The sequence below is a fragment of the Piliocolobus tephrosceles genome, chromosome 17 (genome assembly GCF_002776525.5).
Source record: "Piliocolobus tephrosceles isolate RC106 chromosome 17, ASM277652v3, whole genome shotgun sequence".
NCBI lineage: Eukaryota > Metazoa > Chordata > Mammalia > Primates > Cercopithecidae > Piliocolobus > Piliocolobus tephrosceles.
In genome coordinates, this window is record NC_045450.1 from 22,551,289 (window position 1) to 22,578,763 (window position 27,475).

General features: G+C 43.7%; 1 protein-coding gene across 2 annotated transcripts in view; it reads left to right on the forward strand.

Moving 5' to 3' along the window:
- Positions 1-25,235, forward strand: part of PRKCB (protein kinase C beta) — a 382,686-nt gene extending 357,451 nt beyond the window's left edge. Inside the window, exon 17 of one of the 2 annotated variants that reach the window (XM_023189314.1) lies at positions 24,585-25,235. In XM_023189314.1, coding sequence (XP_023045082.1) covers positions 24,585-24,737 — 153 coding nt within the window. In that variant the 3' untranslated portion in view covers positions 24,738-25,235. Of the gene's footprint in view, positions 1-19,347; positions 21,798-24,584 lie in introns of those variants that run through there. The other variant, XM_023189313.1, reaches the window with a different exon arrangement.
- The last annotated feature ends 2,240 nt before the right edge of the window (positions 25,236-27,475 follow it).

Below are 27,475 nucleotides of genomic sequence, written 5' to 3' on the forward strand. Positions count from 1 at the left end.
GATCCAGTCTGCCTGTATGCCTTTTATATTGCAAATGCATTGCATCAGAGCCCTCCTCCCCCCAATCCCAGGATTTTATATTTCTCCTTCCTCACCCCTTCTTAACTGTCTGCCACTTCCAAAAGGCCTGTGGTGAGCGTGTACAGAGTTCCATGTGCCTTGTGGGATGTGAAAAGGCATGCATGTATCTGTCAGCCTTCCTGATTCATGAATGCTATTAAATAGAGTGTGGTGAGAGAAAAAACAAGGAACAATAACAGAGGATTATATTCAAACATCAGTGAAGGGTGCTATTATTGGAGGTTCATTAAAATAACTTTAAATGGGTTTTTTAAATTTGTTCTCAATGCCATCTTTTATTGTGGCAAGGAGCTGTTCACAGAGCATTGTCTGAAACTGTATTGAAATACAGTAGATTTGGTGTATTGTTGCAGGGAACAAGAGCCTTTTTTTTTTTTTTTTTTAAATGTTCGCCTGGTTGTGTGTTGCTTTTGTTTTAAAACACCCAAATGGCTCTCTGTTGCCCCAGTCTAGTATGCTCCTTGGCATATATGGCTTTTGGGGTCTTCCAATGCTAGATCTCTGTTCTCTTCCTAGCTTTAGCTCCTGACTCCAAGAACAGCATTCCTGGGCTTCTTTCAGTTCCTCAAACATGCAGTGCCTTGTCTTCCCTTGCCGGCTTCATCCGTGCAGAGCCATGCACCAGGGATGCCCGAAGACCTTTCCTCTCCCCGGCCCCCTGATCCCCACCGTGCCTTGCCTTTTCCCCCTCATCAAATCAGCAGAACATCACCCGCTCAGGGAGGCTCTTGTTGATTCCTGAGTAGATATCTGCTCCTGTCCCATCAACAAATTCATCACAGGTTGTAATAATGTGTTCAATCTCATGCCTGTCTTTTTGACTACTTGAAGATTGTGACTTTCTCCGTGTCAAATCCCAGTGCCTAGCATAGGGTCTAGCACATTATAGATGCTCAAGAATTCTTACTCAATGAGTGAATAGCCATAAAACAAGATGCTGTAATACACTGTGCTGTAGAACATAAAGGAGTCTTTAGGGACATATATTAGAGTGCATGGTTTTTTTTATGTACGGCAGGGTATGGCAAATAAATTGGTTGTTGTGTAAGTTACTACCCTATTTATAAAGGGCTATAATTTGGTTGCTGATTTTGCAAACTGTCATGGCATCATGTGGTTTTGCAGTGCGTGTTGGGAGACTGTGCTGGCGAAGGATCTGAAGAGGCAGTGCATTGAATCACAGGACTTTGGGTAGAGAGGTCTGCAGCTTCCTGCAGTCTAACCTTGCACAGTCCAATCCAGTGTTACAGATGCCATGATGTAGCCTAGCAGAGCGTCTTAAACTTTAATGTGCACACATGAGTCACCGGGTATCTGGTTAAAATTCTTACTCAGCCAGTCTGTGGTGGGGTTTGAGATTCTGCATTTCTCACAAGCTCCCGGGGGATAGGATGCTGTGGGACCAGGGACTCCACCTTTATGTAGCAGGGACTAGAACTCAGTGCTGCAGGGTGCAGAAGGCCTGTGAGTTGACTGGCAGAACCTGTTGTAGCAGTGCAGTAGGTAGATCCTGTGTAGTAAAGATTGTAGTGAAGGGGTGTATACAGTTAAGTATAGAATGTTCTGGTGAAGTTATTGTTCAGGGCACACAGCAGGCTGTTGCTAGTCAGCATGTGGTGGGAGGAAGCTGGTGGTTTGGGTACTAAAGGGCAGATTGTCTCTGAGTGCATGATGGAGCAGTGGCTTGGGAAGAAGCATGTGCTGGTTCTGTCCTCTAGTGGGGATGTTGTCAGATATCGAGTCATCCATTCAGTGGGTGATGAGGTTAGGTACTGTTCTAGGTGATGGGAATATAGCACTAAAAATAATTAACATCCCTGCCCTCATGGAGCTTATATTCTGGGGAGAGTGGGCAAAATAATAAACATAGAAACAAGTGAAATATACAATGTATCAGAAGTTGATAAACATTATACAGGAAGCTGAAGTAGGGATGGAGATTGGAAGAGCCAGGTCAGGGAGATGTCCATATAATAGAGTAGGTGGAGAAAATGACATTTCAGCAAACACAGGAAGAAGATGAGGGAGGTGGGAGTCATGTATATATCTGGGTGAGAGGGGAGAGTGATTTGGGTGGTAGTAGCAGAAGCAAAGGCCCTGAGGCAGGAGCTTGCCTGGCATGGTCAAGGGGGAGCAAGGAATCCAGGTGGCTGAGCCGAGGGGTTGAGGGAGAAAGGAAAAGGAGGTGAGATCAGAGAGGCCAAAGGAAAGCACAGGACACCGAAGGATCTTTGGCTTTTACTCCAACTCATGAACCAAGAAATAACATGTTCTGACTTTGGGTTTTTAAAGGATCACTCGGAGTGCTGTAGGGACAAGGGTGATATCAGGGAGACTGGTTAAGACTCTTGCCATAATCCAGGCAAATGGTGATAGGAACTTGGGCAGGTTGGAGCTGTTTGAGAACCCTCAAGCTGGCATCTTCAGGTCCTCCCCAGTTCCTGGCATCTTGTAGGTACTCAGTCATTGTCTCATGGGGACATGAAGGCACCGATGAACATCAGTCCCTGCAGACTGCCCACAGGATTGCTCCTCAAGTGTAAAACATGGTAGCCAGGAGTTTGGTCCTGGTTGCAATAGGATGAATGAATGAAATAGACTGTCAGGAAAGCTTATGTGATACAGAGCGCTGGCTTGCAGGACACAGAGCAGGAGGACATGGTTGTGCACTTGGTTGGACTTCCTCCTGTCGATGCAAAGGGTGCAGTGGCTGAGGGCTGTACCCAGGGAGTTCCTCTGTGTCTGGGTGATCCAGCTGAGAATTTTGCTGACTTGTAGCAAAAGGTGCATTGAGTCTTTGGCATGGATGAGCATATTTTTTTGCAGAAGTAATAGTACATGGAGCTATAATGTCACAGGACAAGATATGCTAGGTAATATGTTCAAATTGAAATGCCTAATGGAGAGTTTGATGGCATTCACGTATTGTCATGAATTGGCTTAATGAAGTCCTGTCACTCTTCCTCTGAAAGGCTCCGTAACACCTAATGTAAGGCTTACTGTGAAAATAGGGGATGAGCCCAGGGCACAAGGAATCAGCTGCCTCTAAAGACAACCTGGGTAGCAGCATAGAAGCAGTGAGATGAAGAGGAAGAGAAAGCTAAGTAGGCTTCATTAGAGACCTTGGAGTCTTTTCTGCTTTTTATTTATTTGTGTTTTCATTGTTTTTAATTAATTGCCCATGCTGGTCTCAAACTCCTGGCCTCAAGTGATCCTCCCACCTCTGCCTCTGAAAGTGCTGGGGGTTACAGGCGTGAGTCACTGCGCCTGGCACCTGTGGAGTCTTAAGCGCTAGAGTGTGTGTACAATGATCTTCCCAGTAGTAAACATGGCTCTAGTAGTCTTTTAAAATATTATCAATGAGATCATCAATTGTTCTAAAATATGGTCAACAAGATTGTCAAGTGTTCTAAAATATGATGCATCTGATCGTCAATGGTCTCTGGGCAGGGCTCGAGGAGTACAACTTGACGAGAAGTAGACATTAAGAGCCCCTTTCCTCTGCTCCTTACATTGGAGCAACCATCCAGTCCTGTCTAGACATCTCTAGAATGCTCATTCCCTCCTTCCTTCCATTCTAGCCTGTGTCAGGCCTCGCCAACTCCAAACCCACTTGTATGACAGACTGATTCCAATCATTTCAGCTCTTGTTACCAATTCTTATCTGCCCTTTACTTAAAACCCATAATTTTGAGGCGTCTGCACATTAGGAAAGACTGAAAACCTAGCAAACTTTTATAGCTTGCAAAGATCCTTGTCCTGTGCTCTGTTAGTATCATTTCCAAAATACTACATGGGTTAACTGATCACATCCCATTGCCCGTATCCGCTGAGAGTCTAAATGCTGAACTGCCTCAGAAACTAAATCATACTCACAGGACTTGGTTTCTCGGCAATTCTGTCATCTGAAAACATTGTTTACGTAGCTGAGGTCAAAAGCTTCAAGTACTGCTTTAATGAGCTGCGATTCTGTTCATGTGACATTCTCTTCCAAACCCAATTGCCCTTTACACTGTATGAGTAAGTGCTTCTGTGTATGTGTCTGAATGTGTGTGTTTGATGTGCTGACATTTCTGAATTTAATCCAGAAAGTGTAACCTTTGTATGTTTGCTGTTAAAACTCCAAATTCAAGGCTTAAGAAAAGGATCTAACACTTACTCAATATGATTTATTTAAGTACAGAACCTAACTCCCCCAAAGTATCAAATACTCAAGAGAACAATTCCTTTTTGAAAATTGTGATTTAAAGTAATTCTCATAAAACCTTTACTGTTCAAATATATTAGAAAAGATATTGAGTTTTTGTCTGCATCGGGCACTGTTTTAACTGCCTTCCATGCATTGCCTCATTTAATTCTCTCAACCCTATAAGGTAAGGTTATCACCACGTTACAGATGAGGAACTAGAGCTTGGAAAAGTTAAGGCATTCATCCAAGGTCCGGCAACTAGAAAGTGGAGGAGCCAGGACTTGATCCCTGGACTGTACACTGTCCCAAGACCCTTGTAAAGATTATGAGAAGCACTTCGAGCCCCGGTAAGGTTCGTGGTTGTGGTAACAGGAGAGAGTCATGATAACACCATCGAATGGTGTCTATTACATAATAGAAAAAGACTGAGTATTCTTACAGTTCAAATGATTTAAATTTATTTTAAAATATTGCAACAAATAAGTAGCATGTTCACACCTTTTATAATTCGTTGGCAGGATTTTAAAAGATGCGAATCTTATTTGTTCCTTAAGGCTTTGATTTTGAAGCTGACAAAGACAGCATGCATTGACTAACCTCTGAAAGAAGGGCATGGCAGCATTGAAATGAGGCAGTCGAGACAGGCTCATTAAGGAGTAGAGGTTTCCCTGCTCAGTTCTGCTTGTTCTTTTGGGGTATCCAGTGTGTGGAGTTTGCAGAGATCTTAATAAAAATATCAACCTACATTTATATGCTGACAAACAAATAGCCAAGAGCCATTTAGGACACATAGCTTGGAGTCTGTTTATCTCTCTCCACCTAGCTACACACCCATAAAGAATCCATTTAAACTTCAGATCAAACGAGGCTCCCTTTAGTGGTTGGAATTGGCAGGTTCCTCAGCCAAGTGAAGTTCCTAAATCAGTTGTTGTCTTAGTCCATGTTGTGTTGCCATAACTGAATACCACAGACTAGATAATTTATAAAGAAAAGAAATTTTGTTTCTTACAGTTCTGGAGGCTGGGAAGTCCAAGGGTGAGGGGCTTGCATCTGGTGAAAGACTTCTTGCTGTGTCATCCCATGACAGAAGGTGAAGGGCAAGAGAGAGTATGCATGCATGTGTGTGTGTGTGCATATATGTGCATATATATGCATATGCATACATGTGTGTGCACATGCAGGGGAAAGATAGGGAGCCAAACTCATCCCTTTTATCTGGAACCCACTCCCAAGATAACGGTGTTAAATCCTCATGAGGTGCCACCTCTCAACACTGTTGCATTGGAGATTCATTTTCTAACACATGAACTTTGTGGGGGCAAGTCAACCATAGAACCTACCAAATACATGACTTTGAGATATCCCCTGGCAGAAAAGCCAACGGTTTGAATTGAAATGGTAGATGGGAAGGCCACAGACTGGGAGAGGGCATGAAACTGGTAGCTTCTGTCTGGGAACAACTACTGAAATATCATATAATTGAAGTCAATAATTGAAAGATGACCTTAGAAGTGGAATTTAACTGCTCCATTCTATAGATGGGCAGAGGCCTAGAGATTTGCCCAAGTGACTTACACAGGGAATATAACAGAACCATGGCAAAATAATCTGGTGCTCCACTTAATGGATACAGGACTTTATTATTTTTATTGTTATTTTGATACTGGTCCATGGTCAAGGGATTGGGGATCCCTGCCCTAAATCATGAGGAAGATTGAGGCCCACGGGTGCCACAGGTTGGTAGCCCTCAGCTTCTTACCACCTCCCAGGACCTCCATAGTCATCTTGACCTCCTTGCCCGGCTTCCATCTCTGTCTTAGCAAATATGTGTTCCCTCCCCCAACTCATGTGAGACTTACCCTCACTCCTGCTCTGGACTCCGCCCTCTCGATCCTTCCTGCTTATCTCTCCTGTTTAGTCTGTGTCTACAACTTCTTTCTCTATGTTCCTGTGGTTTCAAATAGGAGCCTGATTTAAACTGACTTTTAAGCAAAATGTAATGATAGTTAGTATTCAGATGTAGATGGATCATGGTCCCAAGCAATGCCAGCAGGGAAACATTTCTCTATATTCCTTAGGATTACTTTCCCCACTGTGTTGACTTCATTCTTCATTCTCAGAAGGCTTTCTTGGGCACATAGTAACTCCCAACTTATGTCCCATTATCTCTGCAGCTTCTACCTTAAAAAAAGGGCTTCCTTTTTATAAAATCCCAGCAGCCTAGGACTCAATCTTTTTGGAAGACATTGGGTCATATGCCCATCTCTAGGGGAATTGCTTACTGCACCAGGTGGATGGAATGTGCTGATTGGTTGGGCCTGGGTCACCTGCCCCTCTTAGCCAGGGAACTGGATCTAATCCAGACATTTTGAAAAAAGAGAAGGAATGTCTTATCTAAATCATACATTTTGAAAGAAGAGAAGGAATATCTCCTTTAAGAAAAATAAAGCCACTGTCACTAGAAGAAAAGACAATGAATGCCTGATGGCTGGGCAAAAACAGCAGCTGTCCGTTCTGACTCTATTCTGACTGTCTCCTTTGTGCATAAACCTGCTATGTCTTTTTCATGTTAAAAATCCCCTACCTCAAACCTGGGAATCCTGCTTACTACTACTCTTACTACTGCTAGGACTACTACCCTACCTTACTTTGCATACAAATACACTTTTGAAAGAGTTGCCAGTTCCTGCTGTTTCCACTTGTTGACAATTTATTCTCTCCTCAGTTTGGTGCAATCTGGCTTCTGCTCCCACCATCCTATTGATATTTTTCTCATTGAGTCATCAGTGACCTGAAAACTGCCTCCTTTCATAAGCTTGTCTCGTCTTTCTTGACCTCACTGTATTATTAGGTGCTCTAATCCTTTCCCCTTTGAAAAAATGTGAAAAAATAAAATATTCAAGCAGCATTAAAAGCTACAAAGTGAAATTAAGACTCCCCTCACCCATGGCTCCTAGCTAGGCTTCTTGATTCTCCTTCCTAGAGACACCCACTGCAACTAGGTTCTTGTGTGACCTTCTAGAGAAGATGTGTTCAGGCCCAGAAATAGTCTACATCACACACAAGGATGTTAGCATGCTGTATACAATTTCTGTATCTTGCTTTATTCCCCTCTATCTTGGAGATTGTTTCTTATCTGCACATCTAACTCTACATCACCCTTTGAATAGCTTCCTAGTTTCCTATATAAGTGAATTTATCTGTAGGATAAATGCAGAGTAACTCCTCCTTTTTAAGCCCCTCTTCTCCTTCATTTTTATGACATTGTGTGTCTGTCTTAGTCTGTTTTGTGCTGCTATAAGAATACCTGAAACTGGGGCCAGGTGCAGTGGCTCATGCCTGTAATCCCAGTACTTTGGGAGGCTAATGTGGGCAGATCACTTGAGCCCAGGAGTTTGAGGCCAGCTTGGGGAATGTGGCAAAACTCTGTCTCTACACACAAAAATACTACAAAAATTAACCAGGTGTGGTGGCACATGCCTGTAGTCCCAGCTACTTGGGTGACTAAGGCAGGATTGCTTGAGCCTGGGAGGTCAAGGCTGCGTTGTCGTGATCACAGCTTACTGCAAACACGACCTCCCAGGCTCAAGCAATCCTCCTGCCCGAGTGACAGAGAGACCCTGTCTAAAAGAAAAAAAAAAAAAGTGGATAACTTATAATGAAAAGAAATGTATTTGGCTAATGGTTCTGGACAGTGGGAAGTCCAAGATCAGGGGCTGTATCTGGGGAGGACCTTCTTGCTGCGTAGTAACCTGATAGAAAGCACCACATGGCAAGAGAGTACACAAGAGAGGGTAACTTAATTTTTAAATAAATTCACTCCCACAGTAATGACATTAATCCAATCACCTCCAAAAGTTCCCACATCTCAACACTGTTGCCTTGGGGATTAAATTTCTAACACATGAACTTTAGGAGACACATTCAAACCGTATCACCATATTTGCTGATGTTCTTCCTGCCTTCACAGCCACTCCCGATAGCAATTCCAACTCCACGAAGACTTCCAGTGACAATTGAATTTGGAGGGTTGAGACCTGCTCATGACCCAGAAAGGAAAAGAGAAAGCTTACTTTTTGTTTTGTTACAAGTACAGTTTCTTAAAAATAACCACAAAATACCCCCCGCCCCCCCACCAAATGGCATATGGAAAACAGCACAGAGATGGTGTGTGAATGTACTTGAAATGTCTTTCTAAGGAAGTGAGGCTTGGGTGGGACTGGAAACACATCCCTTTTGCTCCCCAGGGTACATGTCTTTTTTTCACTTCCTCTAACTGGGAGCCCCAGGGCCTGGCTTTGTCTTGTAGCTTCCTGTCATGATGTACCAGACTAAGTGGGAAGGTTTCTGTTCTATGTCTTAAGTAGCACTGGCAGGTCCTCATTCTGCTTGTAATTGGGATGGGAATATGGGTAGGAATTTGGGGTTTGGCAGAGCTTACAGGACCTCTTTCAAGAAAGAGCACAGCCCTATCAGACTTACTCACTGGACAGGAATAGGTCAGTCAGCCCTCAGCAGCAGCCACCAGCTACCACGTTAAGTATTTGACGTGAATTTTATCAAGTCATTCTCACCCCATCCTACAAGAAACTTGAGCTTAGGGGACTTAGCTAACTTGCTTGAAGGTTGTATAGCTGTGAATTGTTGGAGCCAGGATTGGTACCCAGGTCAGCTTAACTTTTAAGTCCATGCCACACAATCAGATACGTAGTATGAGGCAATGGGATGTAATGGAAAGCCCACAGGCTTTGGAATTGAACAGATGGGCTCTGGATCTTGGCTCTCCTACTTGACTCCATATGACCCGGAACAAACTGTTAACTCTTAAAATTATCTGTTAAGTAGAGATAATCCTTTTCCTGCCTATCTCACAGCCTTGTGGGAATCAAAGCTATAAAAAGATAGGCAAATAGAAGGGATAATTACTATTTGAGGGTGAGTTTACTTGAAGCCAGCAATGTGGGTTTAGGATGAATGGTGTGAAGAATAGATAAGAAAAAAAAAGATACTCTGTTGACATGGGAAGATGTTTAAAGTGTATTTCATCTAGTTTCTCTTAAAAAGCAAGCAAAAGAACAGAGTCATGATTCCACCTTTGTCTAAAAACTAAAAAACATCCATTCATCTGTTCATCAGCCATCTAGGATACAGACCAAGATGTTAACATAATACAGAGATTTGGGGTGGCAGGATTAAGAAGGACTCTTTTGTGTGTTTTAAAATTTTTTATGGCCAGGCGCAGAGCCTCATGCCTGTAATCCTAGCACTTTGGGAAGCCAAGGTGGGCGGATCACGAGGTCAGGAGTTCGAGACCAGCTTGGCCAACATAGTGAAACCCCATCTCTACTAAAAATACAAAAATTAGCTGGGCGTGGTGACAGACACCTGTAGTCCCTGCTACATGGGAGGCTGAGGCAGGAGAATCACTTGAACCCGGAAGGTGGAGGTTGCAGTGAGCCGAGATGGCGCCAGTGCACACCCGCCTGGATGACAAAGTGAGATTTCATCTCAAAAAAAAAAAAAAAAGAAAAGAAAAGAAAATTTATTACAATTACTGGGTTTTTTTGTTTTTTGTTTTTTTGTTTTTGAGACAGGGTCTCATTCTGTCACCCAGGCTGGAGTGAAGTGGGACAGTAATAGCTCACTGCAGCCTCCAACTCCTGGGTTCAAGGGGATCCCCCTGCCTCAGCCTTTTGAACAGCTGGGACTATAGGCATGCACCACCATGCCTGGCCAATTTTTTAAAAATTCTTTGTAGAGACAAGTTCTTGCTATGTTGCCCAGGCTGGTGTCAAACTCCTGACCTCTAGTGATCCTCCCACATGGGCCTCCCAAAGTGCTGGTATTATAGGCATGAGACACCATGCCTCGCCTCTTGGTGCTTTTTAATAGCTTGTTTGTTTCTGCGATAAATGTAGGAGAATGATAAAAGAGTCTGAATCTCTTGTCAAATCTAGGATCAAATCATGGTCAGATACTTAAACTCTCTAAACCCATTTTCTCCCTGCACAGCAAGGACTTCGTAGAGCTTTTGGGGGCATTAATGGAGATAATGCTTGCAAAACACTTAACACAGTATCTGGCTCATAGTTAGTGCTTAAGATACACTATTATTTGTCCATTTGATAATTTTTTGTGCCTGGGTCTTAGAAGCGCAGTGGTGAATAAAACAGACGTGACTTTGCTCTCATGTAGCTTACGGTCTAGATGAGAACATAGACAATAAACAGAGAATGAACATATATTAATAATTATAGATTGAGATATACTAGATTTTATTTCTGTGAAAGAAATGAACAGGATATCTTGATACAGAATAACAGGAGGGAACAATGAGGATCCACTTTATTTGAAGGTGACCTGGAACAGCTTCTCTGACAAGATGCCATTTAAACTGAGATCTGGAGGAAATAAAAACACTGGATTTTTTTTTTTTTTTAATGAAAATTAAGAAAGCAAGAGCAAAATGAAACATACTTAGTATCAAACACAAAAGACCCCTCTCCTACTGACTTCCTCCCTAAATAAACATAAGAGGTAAAAGATCCCTGATTGTAAGGGACCTTCGTTATTAGCAGAAAAAGAAGACTCCAATCTCTCTTTTTTCTGCCAAAGCCCAGACCACAAACGACTTTTTTAAATGATCAAATGTGTAGGCAGCTTTGTGCATCTGATTGTTCCTGGGTGGGTCCCTCCTGTGTTCGGCTGTGGGCAACTGGAAGGCATAGAAACAACCCTGCGTTTCACTGGATGTGCACATGTGAAAAAGAAAGATGCGTTTGTCGTTTTGCCTAGGCTATGTAACTTGGATGTCTTTTCATTGTGACCTTCTGGTCTTGTTATCCTGAAGGTGCCCTGGTGTCTTGATGGAGGCTGGGCAGGTAGCTTCCCTGAGCCACTAGCCTCATGTTATCAAACTTGGCTAGACAACAGCAGCAGGGAGGAGCCTTATCCTCTCTTCCACCATCTTACCCTGTCCATACCCTCTTTTTACCTCCATTTCTTCTCCGGCTCTTTCCTCTTCCAAAGAAGCAGTGTCTCTCTTGCAGGTCCCACTCAAGTGAGATGTCGCTTCCTCCAGACAGTGTTCCTGGCCCTTTTTGGGTTCCTTTCCTCTATGCTCAATGGCAGCACCTGTCCCATGGTCCCATGCAGTGGCCTGTGTGTGCATCTGTGTCCTCTGCTAGACCTTAAGCTCAATGGGGACAAGAACAGGTACCCTCTTATATATCGCCAGCGTCTGGCATGCTGCTAGGCAGAGGATCTATAAGACCCAAATATTAGCCTTCCTCATTATCCCTTAGCACCAAAATACACGTCAAAGCAGCCCCTTGTTTTGGAGTTTTTTTGTTTCATTTTGTTTTGAGACAGGGTCTCACTCTGTCACCCAGGCTGGAGTGCAGAGGCATGATCATAGCTTGCTGTAGTCTAAACCTCCTGGGCTCAAGCGATCCTCCGACTTCAGCCTTCCAAGTAGCTGGGACTACAGGCATGTGCCGTCACGCCCTGAGAAGTTTTAAATGTTTTGTAGAGATCGGGTCTTGCTATGTTGCCCAGGCTGGTCTCACACTCCTAGCCTCACTCGATTCTCCTGCTGCCTTAGAGTGTTTTACTAAGATGAAGCATGTTAAAGTGGCATCAGGCTAACCTTAACAGTTTACCCAAATACTCCCATTCTCTTTATTTCTATTTTTCAATTTCTTCCATGATAATTGCTCTCTCATTTAAAATAGCTTTCACAGCTTCTTTTCTTATTACAAAATAATAATAATACCTGATTGTTATGTAAATTTTTAAAAATATAATCAAGCATAAAGGGGAAAAGGAAAAAGATTAAAACCATCTGTAATTCTTCTAATCTCCATAAGCCTGTGTATAAAATGTGTACAGATATCACATATACCTTTGTGTATATAATTTATAGAATGGAAAGATATTGTACACACTGTTAGTAATTATATAACTTTGTCATTTCATATTCTTCTACATCTTCTTTTAATTTTTAAAAGTGTTTTGCATGGTAATACATCAAATAGATGTATCATTATTTATTTAACTGTTTTCCCTATTGGTCCATATTTGTTTTCTCTAATGATTCTTTGATGAACGCCCTATGTCTTGATGGGATAAACCCAGGAGTATAGAGGAGAGGTCAGGAAAAATCTCGTGGAGGAAGTGACACTGCTATGGAGACAGAAATGATGCACAGGAGATAGCTGGATGGATGGGGAAGGAGTGGGAGCAAGTGCTCCTGGCAGAGGAGACAGCCCGTGCAAGGGCTTGGAGTCACCTCCAAGAATTCATGAGTGTTCTAGGAACTGGAAATATTTCAGTATGGCTGGAGGGTGTCTCAGGGGGTTGGGGACATGGGCAGGGAAGGGGTTGTTGACCAAGTGTCCAGAAACAGGTCCTAAACGGCCCCTCAAGCCATGCTAAGGAGTGTGGGCTTTGGGCAATGGGGAGCTATTGCAGATAAGAGCAGGGAAATGGCATAACCCGGTCACCATCTTTAAAAGATTCCTTTAGCTGGGCATGATGGTGCGCAGCTGTGGTCCCAAGCTACTCACAAGGCCTTAGGCAGGAGGATCCCTTGAGCCCAGGAATTCAAGGTGGCAGTGAGCTATGATCACGCCACTGCACCCCAATCTGGGCAAGAGAGCAAGACCTTGTCTCAAAAAACAAAACAAAACAAAACAAAAAAGAGATCCCTGTGGCAGTGGTGACCAACCCAACTCCACATTCAATAGCAAGACTCTGTTATTAACTCAATGAAACAAATTGAAAGAGAAGAGAAAAAGAAAAAGAGCTTACGTGTAACAGGTCACAGATAAGCTTGTCAAACTGTCTTGATTCTTAAATTCAGGAGCGCAATTCAACAAATCAACCTTCTTACTCCTCTCCTTAATCCTGAAAGAGGTGCTTGTGGTTTAAATAACCCTGTTGGTTTCTGGCCCCCATTCCTGTTCCAGGAGCCCCATTGATGTACCCTGATGACAAGGGGGTCGGATTTTCTTTCCTTTTTTTTTTTTTTGTAAGCTGAGTGAGGCTGAAGTGTTCACCCAAGACAAGTCAGAGATGCAGGTGCAATCCATGGTGCGTTTTTAATTAGATCCCAGCCACCGAGCTGCCCATACTTCAAGGACACAGCAGGCAGGAGGCTGATCTGGGCTGTGTCTCCCAAGGGCTGACGTCTCCATTTAGGGAGCGCTCTTGAAGCTAATGGTCAGTGACAGCTCCATTTGAAAAACACAGAAACACTTAACAGGGAGGCTGTGATCTGCCAGCCCGGTAAGCCGCTGATTAGCAGGGAAATCACATTCCCTCTGTATCGCACCCCCTTGGTTAACCCCCGTTCTTGCGTCTCCTCTGTGCTATCTCACTTAAAGATTTCATTGTTCTCTGAGACAGGAGGGAGGGGGACAGGGAGAGGGAGGTTGTGGAGCTGCCAGAAGCTGTTTCACTGTCTCCCATCACAGCCTCTGGGGAGGCCCAGGCAAAGCAACAGCCTTCTGGCGTGGATGGGAAATTGATGGTTTTTAAAGAAAAATGGTCCCTGAAGATGCTTCGTGTCTCAGCTAATGTGCTTCCTACACCGGCTGGCTTGGGTTCCAACACCCAGGCCAAAGAAAACCACGCACAGATCTGCCTTATAGCCACACCAGGATGCCATACCAGCAGTCCCTGCCACCAGCACCTCTTTATTGTCTGCTCCACCTCCCTTTTCTACAGTCCTAGCCACCATTCCTCTCCTGTGGATGACTGCGGCAGTGTCTCCCTGATGCCATGGCCACCAGTCTAGCTCCCCGAACCTCTGCAATCCCCACAGCTGAGGGGACTCCTTGACTTGTCTGCTGGAATTTTGAACTTATCATAAAGGAAAGCAAGTACTAAATTTCCCCTCTCAAGTAGGCTCTACTCCTCATGTTCCTCTCTCACTAATTAGCTCAGGCCAAAAATGTCAGTGTCACCAACAATGCCTCTCTTCCTCTCATACCCCACACCCGATCCATCAGCAAATCTTGTCAACTCTGAATTCAGAACATACCCCACACCTGAATGCATCTTTCCATCCCCCTACCAATCACCTTCCTTCAAGCCCCCGTCATTCTTACCTGGATTATTGTAACTACTTCCTCACTGGTTGCACTGTTTGCATTATTGTCCCCCGCTCATTTAATCTATCCTTGTACACCACACCAGTGATCCTGTTTAAATATAAGTCAGGGCCAGGCTTGGTGGCACACACCTGGAATTCCAGCACTTTGGGAGGCTGAGGTGGGAGGATCACTTGAGGATAGGAGTTCAAGACCAGCCTGGGCAACAGAGTGAGTCCCCCCAACACACATGCACGCCGTGTTTACAAAAAAAAAAAAATTAGTCCTGCGTGGTGATGTACACCTGTAGTCCTAGCTACTCATGAGGTTAAAGTGGGAGGATCGCTTGAGCCCAGGAGTTTGAGGCTGCAGTGAGCTGTGATCATGCCTCTGACTCAAGCGTGGGCAACAGAGCAAGACCATGTCTCTAAAACAATGAAATACTATAAAAACAAAACATACGTCATCATGTCATTCAGGGGTCTACATTCTCCAGCAGTTTCCCATTGAGCTGAGATGAAAATCCACTGTCCATCAAGGACATCAAGGACGCTGCTCTGGCTCGTGGTCCACTCTGTGGCCCCTTGGTCACTCTGCTCTGGACCTACTGACCTCATTGCTGCTTGGTGACTATGCCAGGTGAGCTCTGTCGGGGCCTTTGCACTTGCAGCTCCCTCTGCCTAGAGTGCCTTCCCTCCTGACATCCAAAGGGCACCCTCTCTCACTCCACTGAGGTCTTGCTCAAAGGTCATCTCCTCCAAACTGAAAATGGCATCACTCTCACTCCATCCCCTGGCCTTTCTTTTTTTTCTTTACTTTTTTTTTTTTTTTTTTTTTTTTAATTTGGGACAGAGTCTCACTCTGTCACCCAGTTTGTAGTGCAGTGGCTTGATCCCTGCTCACTGCAACCTCTGCCTCCTGGGCTCGAGTGATCCCCCCACCGCAGCCCACCTGAGTAGCCGGGACCACAGGTGTGCACCACCACACCCAGCTAATATTTGTATGTTTGGTAGAGACGGGGTTTCACCACGTTGCCCAGGCTGGCCATGAACTCCTAAGCTCAAGTGATCCACCAGCCTCGGCCTCCCAAAGTGCTGGGATTACAGGCGTGAGTCACCCCGCCTTGCCTTGGCTTTATTTTTCTTAACATCACTTATCTCTCTCTGGCACTAAAATATATATTCACATGTACAGTTAGTCTCGTTTATTTGTTGCTTCTCTTCCCCAGTAAAATGTAAGTTCCATGAAGCATGGATTTTGTATCATTTTCTGCTAGCACAGAGCCTGCCACATAGTGAGTACTCAATAAATCCGTCTGAATGAGAAAATGAATAAACAAACAAATGAATCTGGACAACAATCCTAACCACTCTGAGTTTACCCTGAGGGGGCATCCTTCTGTGGGAGTTTCCCTCCACTGGCCAGCAGAACAGTCCCCAGGTCTTGATACTGTGTCAGAGAGTTCTCATTTTCTGAGACCTGAAGCCAAGATAACAAAAACAGCAGAAGCAATTCAGCTTGGAATGACAAATAGGTTTCCTTAAGTCTGACAAGAGTCATTTAAAAATTCAAGACTGTTTCCTTAGTATTTAAAACTTAAACACCATGAAAACGCCCTATTATAGGAAACATATGCTATCTGTCTGTAGGGATTTGGAGTAGAAAATGGGAACTAAATAATACTTGGAGCCATGATGCGTTGATCACATACTCAGTACCTGTTGCTTGCGTTCTCTCATTTTATCCTCATATCACAACCCCAATGTGATAGGAATTAAAATTGCTCCCCTTTTACAAAAGAGGAAACTGAGACTTTAAGGAATTTGCCCAGAATTGCACAGATAGTGGGCAGCAGAGTGCTGGGGTTTGAATTCAGTCTACAGACTCACTATTTTTTCTTTCTTTGAGACAGAATTTCCCTCTTGTTGCCCAGGCTGGAGTGCAGTGGTGCCATCTCAGCTCACTGCAACCCCCACCTCCCGGGTTCAAGTGATTCTCCTGCTTCATCCTTCCGAGTAGCTGGGATTACAGGCGCCTGACACCACACCTGGCTGTTTTTGTATTTTTAGTAGAGATGGGATTTCACCATGTTGGCCAGGCTGGTCTCAAACTCCTGACCTCAGGTGATCCACCCGCCTCGGCCTCCCAAAGTTCAGGGATTACAGGCATGAGCCACCACGCCCAGCCCCAGACTCACTTTTACTCAGATAAGAAGTGAGCAGGAGGCAGAGGCTCTTGGAGACCTCAGTCCCTTGCATGCACAGCAAATACTTCTGCTTCCCTCAACAAAGAGGCTTAGAAGAAGAGCATGCACCTCTTGACTTTTTCAATGTACCTTCACTCTTCCAGCAACTGAAGTTCAGTGGCAGCCCTCCATTTCTCATCAGTATCGCCCCAGTTGCCAACTGCAATGATCCCTTTTCAGCAACTCTCCTATTTGACCTCTTAAAGATATTTTAGTTATACCAGTGCCCTTCTCCTGGGATTCCTCTTAGTCCTTAGCTTGGCTGATACTGTTCTCTCCTGGTTCTCCTCGTGCTGTCCTAAGACACTTTAAGGGGCATTTTTATCATGGGCAAATGGAAATAAAACATCTATTTCACAGAGTTGTTACATGAATGAAAAAGGTCATATATGCAAAAACACTTGGCAAATGTCTGTTTCAATGAAAGTGCTGACTGGTTTTTATTACTCTTGTTATCTCTTATCCACTCCCCATATTCTGTGCTGGGAAAAAAAAAAAAAAAAAAAAAAAAAGGTTTTTCAAGAGCCCTCTCCTCCTGTGCTTTTTTTTTTTTTTTTTTTTTTCCTTTTTTGAGTCAAGGTCTCCCATCACCGCCCAGGCTGGAGTGCAGTGGTGCAATCTCTGCTCACTGCAACCTCCACCTCGCGGGCTCAAGCAATTCTCTCACCTCAGTTTCCTGAGTAGCTGGGACTACAGGCATGCACCACCAAGCCCAGCTAATTTTTTAAAGACAGGGTTTTGCCATGTTGGTCAGGCTGGTCTCAAAATCATGACCTCAGGTGATCTGCCCACTTTGGCCTCCCAAAGTGCTGGGATTACAGGTGTAAACCACCACGCCCGGCCCAGAACCTGTGCTTCTGACTTCTTCTGGTCATCACCGGGACTCTCATTGGCCTCTCAAAGTCATTGTTCAAAATGGAATTAATCATCTTTCTCAGTTTTCCCACTTTCTCTCAGTTCATACAACCACAGTCTCTGTTATTCAAACCAGAGACTTCATCATCCCCATCCTTGTCTTCCCGCCAGCCGCTTCCCCACTCCATTAGTCAATCAGCCACCAGGCTGCCACCATACTTGTATTATTTATTTATTTATTTATTTATTTATTTATTTATTTATTTATTTATTTATTTATTTTGAGAGAGAGTCTTGCTCTGTCACCCGGGCTGGAGTGCAGTGGCATGATCTCAGCCCACTGCAACCTCCGCCTCCCTGTTCAAGTGATTCTCCTGCTTCAGCCTCCTGAGTAGCTGGGACTACAGGCACCCTTCACCATGCCTGGCTAATTTTTGTATTTTTAGTAGAGATGGGGTTTCACCATGTTGGCCAGGCTGGTCTCAATCTCCTGACCTCGTGATCCACCTGCCTCGTCCTCCCAAAGTGCTGGGATTACAGGTGTGAGCCACCGTGCACGGCCACTCTGCTTGTAAAATGGAGCCAGAAACTTGTGCTCTGATGTCAGATGGACCTGATTCATCTTGCTCTGCTATTGGTTCACTGTGCGACCTTGAACAAATACATAATCTCCCTGGTCTCAGTTCCCTCATCTATAAAATGGAGATGATAATACCCACTTCATAGGGCCATTGGGAAGATTAAATAAGGTAATGCAAGTAAAGAACTTCCCAGTAAAGAGCATTTTGCACTGGCATAAAGCAAATGTATCATAAATAGCGACAGTCATGGTTATTATTACTACTATTACTATTATACTATTAGGTTGTGGTTACCCCCTATAGATACTGTGTTGGAAATGCATAGAGCTTTTGTGCAAATGGGTTTTGCTGGCAAAGAACAAGGGACCCCAAATTAGTGGTTTGCCCCTTCTCATTAGGTGGGAATTAGTATGTACAGGTGTGAGCACTCGTGCATGCATGCACACATGTACACACATGTACATGCACATATGTGTTATAACTCTGCCTCAGATAGGGGCCTTTTTAATATAGAAAGACCAGCAGGATGGGTGAGAAATGGCAACTATTTTCTCTCTAGAACCTGATTGCTTCACCAAACAATGGTTTGTATTTCCTCCCACATTCCTCCTTCCTAATTGAAGAGGGAGTGGCTGAAGTTACCTCCTGGCATGTTGCACTTAATGGTCAATGACTGCTCCAGCTAACCAGGAGCCTCGTGGTTGCCCAGGCGTTGCAAGCATCAAACCCAGCTCTTCATTGGGATCTTCCTCCATTGGCTGGAGTTTATAAATTGTATTCTGTTGAGTTGGAAAACATCCACTGCTCCTGATTGAGAGCTGGAGGACAGCACTTTGAGGGGTCTGCTGCTATAAACACTGGGATCTCCCAGGTGATGTATAAATGGGTCATTACTTTGCATCTTGCACCCCCTGAAACATCTCAGGTGCCTTGATCCCATGTATTCCAACAGATGAGCTTGGCTGACTTCTCGGGGTGGGTTGGGGGGACATGCCACATGCCTCTGGCCCCACCATCTCATGCCTTTGCCATCCATCTCCTGACTGTCCAGAAGGACACCAGGAACGGCTCATGAGCTACAAAAACTGAAGGTCGGGAACCCAAGGTCGTGCACCAAAGGTCATGAGAATTTTGCATTTTATGTTGCTCTCATTTCTGATCATTTGAAACAACCTCTCTGAGTTTCTGAAAGGGAAGGGATTGGAGAAAAGCACACCCGATTATGCTAGGTTCTGTTTTATTTTGGCTTTTGTTTTTGTTTTTTTCCCACCCACCACAAGTTCTTTTCTTCCCCTCTCATAGTGTGGGCGAAATGCTGAAAACTTCGACCGATTTTTCACCCGCCATCCACCAGTCCTAACACCTCCCGACCAGGAAGTCATCAGGAATATTGACCAATCAGAATTCGAAGGATTTTCCTTTGTTAACTCTGAATTTTTAAAACCCGAAGTCAAGAGCTAAGTAGATGTGTAGATCTCCGTCCTTCATTTCTGTCATTCAAGCTCAACGGCTATTGTGGTGACATTTTTATGTTTTTCATTGCCAAGTTGCATCCATGTTTGATTTTCTGATGAGACTAGAGTGACAGTGTTTCAGAACCCAAATGTCCTCAGGTAGTTTGGAGCATCTCTATGAGATGGGATTATGCAGATGGCCTATGGAAAATGCAGCTGCATAATTAACACATTATCAAAGTCCTCTTACAATTTGTTTTCCGCAGCATGTCAGCTAAGTAGACCCAATGGGGAGAGAAAATGCCTGCTTTCTTTCCCTCTTTTTCTGCACTGCCATATTCACCCCAAACCATCCAATCTGTGGACAATTGGATGTTAGCAGTACTCTTCTACTTCCGGGCCTGGAGCTTGGCTTGTATCCAAGTGTATGGTTGCTTTGCCTAAGAGGAATCCCTCTATTTCACCTGTTCTGGAGGCACCAGACCTTGAAAAGAACATGCTCAAAATAAAATGTTACTTATTATTTTTTTAAACTCAAAGTTAAAGTTATCAATCAAAGTTCTAAAATTCCAAGAATGTGCTTTTAGACAGTCTCAGCCTAAAAGCACTTCAAGGGGTCAAAGGGCAACCAGCTTGGGTGCTACCTCAGTGTTGTAGTTTCTGATACTTTATGTCTTTGATCACTCTCATCCCCAAACTACTTGAAAAGGGCATTTGGCACCACTCCCTGAAAAAACACAGTCACTCTAGCAAGGCCCCCAAAGGGCCCTGGTTTTACATTGCATTTCAAACTTTATTTGCTTTGGGGTTTTGTTTCTGTTGATGTTCAAATGCAAAAAAAAAAAAAAAAAAAAGTGACTCACAGTGTTACACATGCTTTAAAATATGTGTTCAAATGTTATGAACCACGTTGACGACCTGCTTTGATTTAACCGAGAAGACGGCTGCAGAGCCTAGCAGACTGAGGCCTGTGGGAATGGGATTTGTCTAGATTTGTTACTGGCTTTAGAAAGCTAATTAAGTGCTCTGAAAAAGACACCGTTTCTTGAAACAAAGATGGTTGTATTCCTCACTTTGACGTTGTTTTGCAAGATGTTTGTGGAAATGTTCATTTGTATCTGGATCTCTGTTATGTGCCATTTTTCTTCTAGCATCGAGATACAATAAAAAAAAAAAAAAAAAGAAAAGAAGAAGAAATACTATTTCAAGGAAAGCTGATCTTTTTGAAAAACGTGGACCTAAACTACAAAGTGGGAACTGAGGAGGGAACTCAGGAGAAAGGAACTAACTGTGGAGCTTTAATCTCGGCCCCAGTGTTCAACTACTCGGAGAGGCGGGGGCTGTGGCCCATTCAGGGGCTGCCAGTGGCCTATAGTGGGGTGGGAAGACCTGGCCAGAGCCAACGAGGATATTGGAGCCCAAAGTCAAGTTTAGAGACCAGCTGGGAACATGAATGGGGCTCTTGATTTTCTTATCAAAATCACTACTCCTCCCAGCTTGGACTAAATATTCTTTCTAGCAAACAGCTTTGCAAGCTCCCTAAAGCCCAAGGAAACCCTTGGGTGGGAGAAATTTCACTCCTGTCTGAGCGGATTAAGACAGCAGGTGACTCCTCCTCCTCACCTGCCGTGTCCCACTATTCTCAGGCAGCTCTAAAGAGAATTCTTATCACAGTTCAAGTGATTTCCAGAAGTTCCAGGGCTTCTGAGAGACCATCAGGGAAATTTTAACAACTTGACAAATGTCCTTGAAGTAAGATGTCTCATCTTTACGGAAAAATGGGGTTTGGACTTCTGCTTAGGCAAAGTCTCCTGCAGTTCATCCTTCTCTGTCCTCTTCTTGCTTCAGGCTTGGGGACTGTCCCTGCTGTCCCCACTATGGTGGCAATCAGGACCTAAGGTGAAGCAAACTTGAAGTTCTAGCTGGCAAGTTTAGGCAATTAGAGAAGGAGGAAAATCGGAGCAAAGCCCCCTCACTTTATCGTTGAGAAACTGGCATCTGGAAAGAGGAAGGAACTTGCCCAAAGTCAGTCAACTGGGATAAAAACCTGGGTGTCCTGATCCTCAGTGCAGGGCACTTTCTGCTCTGTAGCAAGGCAACAGGCATCTCTGAGCCAGGCCCACCAACAGGCAAGATTTGAGGTCTCTCATCTGGTGGTTGGCTCATGATCTCATTTTGCTTGGACATGCTCTCAGGAAGATGAAAACCATGGAGAAACACTAGGCCATTGACAAATGATCTGAGACAACTTTAGAAAACAATGTAGGATGGATGGAAAGAGAAAGAGAGAGAGAGAAAGAAAGAAGAAAAAGAAAGAATGAAGGAAGGAAGGAAAGAAGGAAGGAAGGAATATAGTGTGTTTATATAATGCACTCAACATTTTCCAAATTCTTGCCATTATTTTTCAAAAGTTTAATAGTTTGCAGAAATAGATACTCAAGTCAAATCTCTTTTAGAGAAACTTTCCATGGAAAGTCAGAATTTCTACCACTTCCTTTTCTATCCACATTTCCAGTGCAGAAGAAACTGAGAAACAGAGCTTTTTTAAGAGAGGACAGGGCCATAGCCACAAGGGCCTTCTTGGGGGGTTAATGGGAGGTCAGTAGAATTAATAACCCTCCTTGGATGAGTGCTACTGTTCTCACATGGCTTCAGATGCTATCAGCCTCAAAGAAATGATCTCAACAGAGAAGCTCATTCTCTCCCAACTTCTGTGGTAAAATCCAGGAGTATTTTCTCTGGGGATCTGCCCACAGGGCAAAGTCCATAAAGGCAAGTCCTGTCTGGACCTTGTGGTTATCTGAAGCATTAGCCATCACCAGCACAACAAAGGGGACAGGGCTTTCCAAGGTGGGGCTGGTCAGAAGGTAATGTTTGCTAAGATGCCCACAGGCAGGGAAAGCGAAATAGGGTTGATCACACCAGGGGAGATCTAAAAAAAAGGCAGGTTTGTGTCTTCTAGCTCCAAATGTACCTGCCTTTTAGCTCACACACTGTCCTGGAGTTCTCAGACCTTTAAGGGCCCTAACACAGTTCAGTTTATAAAGGGGTTCAAAAGGGACAGTGGCCCATTTGGAAGACCTTTAGGATCAATGGGAATACATTCCATTGTTTCGCCTCAGAGTAAAGTTTCTGGCTCGGGGGTAATTATAAGTTGTAAAAAGGATAGAGGCATATCCCAAGTCTTCCTTTATTCCACAAATAATTACAAACAACCTACTGTGTGCCAGGCACTCTTCTTGGCACTGGAAATACAGTAGTGAAGAACCTGATGAGGACCCTGTTTATTGTTGCTCTCCAAGAAATTCTCCAAGAATACTGTTTCTTGGAGAGAAATAATAAATAAACAAGACAATTTCTGAAAGCAATAAGTGCAATCAAGATAATTAAAGGATGCTAAAGTGTGACTCATGGGGATTGGGCGAGAGATGCACAGACAATATTAAAGAGGAGACATTCGAGCTTTGCTGTGAACACCGGAAGTAACACACGGAGCGCCTGGGGGATGGAAATTCCTGTAGCACCCCACAGGCTAACAGCAGACAGGACAAGACAAACAGGGCAGGTGGGACATGGTAGAGATGGACCCCAGGAAACAGCTCTGTCAGCATCTTAACCTGCTCCACTCTAGCCACACATACCCATGTGTACTCATGAGACCTGTGTGTCCACCTCACTCCCCGACTCTCACACAGACACGGCAAGAATAAGGAGGGAACTCCATAGAGACATTTTACCTATCTCAGGGGAGCAGCCACAAAGAAGCAAGTCTTGTAAAAGGTGTTTTGCAAAGGAGAGTGAACCCAGCAATGAGAGATCCTTAACAGCTAGTGCCCATTAGGGGGCTAAACCTAAAGCCTGAGTGTTGATGGCTCAAATGCTCATGAGTTAGTCAATACTTACCGACCCCCTGGCCTTTATAATCTGACACAACTTTGGCTGCAGCCCGGGAATGTGCAGGGCACTAGTGAATCCAAGGCCTTCTTCTCTGGTTGTCTTGTAATAAAACAGCCATTGGGCTGTCCCTCCAGTCCGAGGGACTGAGATGAGGCCTATGTAGCAGCGATGTTGTCAGGTAAAAATCAGGAACCCTCTGAAATCTTGGGCATGCCGCCCTGCCTGCTTGTGCCTCGGTTCTCTCATATGTCATATATAGGAGGTGAGGACTCCAACTCTACCTGCCCCAGGTGGGTGTGGTGATGATGAGAAAAGACAAGAGGCTTGCAAGGACCCTAAGGAGGTTGGCGCATCATACAGATTCCTTTATTAGCCCACATTCTGATATTCCCTGGTGAGACTTGCCCCAAACAATTGCTAGTAAATGGGAGTGAATTTCTTCCCCACCTCCCTACTGAACAAAAAAAGAAATGTCAGACTTACTAGGAGAATCGAGTTGCTTTGAGTTTATTTTGTTTTGTTTTATTTTGTTTTAAGGCTCCCCTTACACACTTTCCTTTAAGCTTTGGGTTTTCTCTCATAGTTTGTTGACTAGATACATGCTAAAAATGTCTTTGGAGAGAACTTCTGCCTGATAAAGACCCAATTTTAGTCTGCGGGTGGATTTTCGAGCTGACAGTGGTCAATTCCTTTCATTAAGCAGTGATCTGATTTCTCCACATGGTCATTCTGCCTTCTTGGGGGCAGAGTAGATGGGTAGCAGTTCACCTTTTCAAAGAAAGAGGTCTTCTAGCCACCTGGGCTGCTACTGAATGGTTTTCTCCAGGACGCTCTACCTAATGGTTATTTCTATAACATTAAGCATGGTAATAAGTAGCTTCCAATTCAATTCATCCTAAAGCCAAAGAAAATACACCACCACACACACACACACCACTTTATGACAATTCTTACAGAAATTCAATGACATTTCTTTTCTTAGAAAATTTCCACCACGTTTCTATCCCCAAGCCAACATACAATGTGAAATGAAAGCTAGTACGTGGAGTGCAGCTGCTAAAAATTTTCAGCACAGGGCTCTTTCTGACTCTGCTCATGAGACGGCATCAGCCACCCGATGACTGGCGTATCTTGGTCCTGTGTCTTTCTTCTTATGCTGTGTTAATGTGTTTACTTTCCATTTGGCAGAGAGACAAGAGAGACACCTCCAACTTCGACAAAGAGTTCACCAGACAGCCTGTGGAACTGACCCCCACTGACAAACTCTTCATCATGAACTTGGACCAAAATGAATTTGCTGGCTTCTCTTACACTAACCCAGAGTTTGTCATTAATGTGTAGGTGAATGCAAACTCCATCATTGAGCCTGGGGTGTAAGACTTCAGGCCAAGCGTACGTATCAATTCTAGTCTTCCAGGATTCACGGTGCACATGCTGGCATTCAACATGTGGAAAGCTTGTCTTAGAGGGCTTTTCTTTGTATGTGTAGCTTGCTAGTTTGTTTTCTACATTTGAAAATGTTTAGTTTAGAATAAGCGCATTATCCAATTATAGAGATACAATTTTCCAAACTTCCAGAAACTCATCAAATGAACAGACAATGTCAAAACTACTGTGTCTGATACCAAAATGCTTCAGTATTTGTAATTTTTCAAGTCAGAAGCTAATGTTCCTGGTAAAAGTTTTTACAGTTATTCTATAATATCTTCTTTGAATGCTAAGCATGACCAATATTTTTAAAAATTGTGAGTAAGCTTTGCAGTTACTGTGAACTATTGTCTCTTGGAGGAAATTTTTTGTTTAAGAATTGATATGATTAAACTGAATTACTATATGCAAGCTCTTGTTTATATGTCTTTTCTTAAATGGATCATGTTACAGAGGTTACAAACTGAAGATCCAGTTTGTGGCCATTAGATAAGCTTAATTTTACTCACATGGAATTTTATTTAATTAAAACCGTTGTGAACATGAAAAAATAAGATACTTTATATAAATTCCTGTACTTTTAGAGTCCCTTGAAAAAAGAAACAAAAGACTAGCAGCTCTAAGCCTATGTTTCCACATGGAAATAATTCTACAGAACTGAGAAATGCTGTCTCCTTTAAAAGCAGTGTATGTTCTCATTTTGCCACAGTCTCCATCACCCCCTGTTGTCTTATACCCTCCATCCACTTCCCTGGCTGCTGTAGCCACTTGAGGTTGAGACCTGTCGTTCGTGAGTCACAGGTTTGAGGACCTTCATATTTTCTTGTGCCCTTAATCAGGGTATGTGCACAGTCATCCACTCAATGTGATTTGTGTTTATTAAGCTTATGTATCTAGCACAAAGTACATAAGATTTTATTCTAGCCATGACAAAAGTCAGGAAAGAGGCTGGTGTCAGTACAGAGGGAACCCTTTGTTTGTTGTCCATGAGGATGTTGCTATTTGTAAAATGACTTACCTTTTACTTATATTCTCCTAATTTAGCTTAGCACCTGCCAAAAAAGGGTGGGGGGGTTAAAGCTGTTTTTTTTTGTTTGTTTGTTTGTTTGTTTTCAACAGCTTGTGCAGGGAGGCCCAAGAGAAGAGGGAGAAATAAGGGAGACTGCTTCTAAACCCTGCTGGCATGATAAGGAGCTACACACTCTCACAGCAGAGTGGCACAGTACTAAATCACTGGGTGTCAACCTGATACCTTCTTCTCTGAATAAAGTCATGCTTCTGTTTTCTTTTCAAAAGATAGAGTAATCCAATCTGTAGCAAATGCCTTTGTAGCTGCTAAGGCTAGTGGGTAGCAGAAAAGAGCAAACCTGTTCACGCTACGTACATTATGACTCTCTACAGCGTGTATTCATCTCTTCCCTTCTTGAAAAAGCCTCAGTAAATGGAGCACTGGAAAGATACAGTGAATCCATTTATCTTACCTAGTGCACTAATCTTTGCAGCATTTTAGAAACTCTGCCAGTTAAAGTTGGCTGAAGCCCATTTAAACTTTAGGAAGAAACTGTGTTCTAGGCATCACATTTAGAAAACAAAAATACCTGGGATTCTACAGATGTTTGAACATGCATTCCATTTAAGACAGTATTATGTAGAAGAGGTTACCATTGCCGCCTCTTATTCCTCCTCATTCCATGCCAGCTTCTCACACTTTCCCCCTCTGCCAGATATAAACCCATCTTTCATTTAATAAATATTGAGCCCCAACTCTGAGCCAAGCACAGTTCTGGCTACTGGTGTTATAGAGACCAATAAGATAGTCCAGGACTCCCCACTTGTAGGGACAACATGGCTGCAGAAATCCTGGCCTGTCATCCTCCTAGGATCATGTCCAGTGAGAAAGAGTGGGAGGTCCTATAAAAGTGTTGTAGTTTACTCCAGTTGACTCGGCCCGGTCACATGTGCATTCCTGAGCCAAGAACTGTGGGTGGAGCAGGGAAGCAAGTGAGGTGCTTTGATTGGCCAAACCTAAGTTGTATTAGCTATTACTGTGTAACAAGTTACCCCAAAACTTTAAAGCAATAAACATTTATGACCTCTCAATATCTGTGGATCAGGAATCTGCGTGTGGCTTAGGTAGTATAAAGTCTGTCATGAGGATGTGGTTAAGCTATTGACCAGGGTTGTAGTCACACGTGAAGGTTCAGCTGGGGGAAGATGGGATTCATTTCCAAGCTTACTCACATGGTTGTTGGTGACCCCAGTTCCTCACTTCATAGTTCCCTCCACAGGGCTGCCTCTGGACATGGCAGCTGGCTTCTCCTAGGGCACATGATTCAAGTGAGGGTGCCCAGTTTGGAAACCACAGTCTTTTTGCAATCTAATCTCAGAAGTGACATCCTATCATGTTTCTGTTTTCTGTTCTTTATGAGTAAGCCCAGCCCATGCTCAAGGGCAAGGGATTTTGCAAAGTGAGACTATTGGAAAGTGGAAGTCTTTAAGGACCATCTTACAGAATGTCTATCACACATAGGATGAGCTGCACCTCTGCAGCTAGGAGTAGAGTGCCACTCAAAACACAGGAACTGGGAATAAGTGAAAAACAACTCTCTGAATAAAAATTGGAAGTTGTTCTTGGAACAGAGGGGATGTAT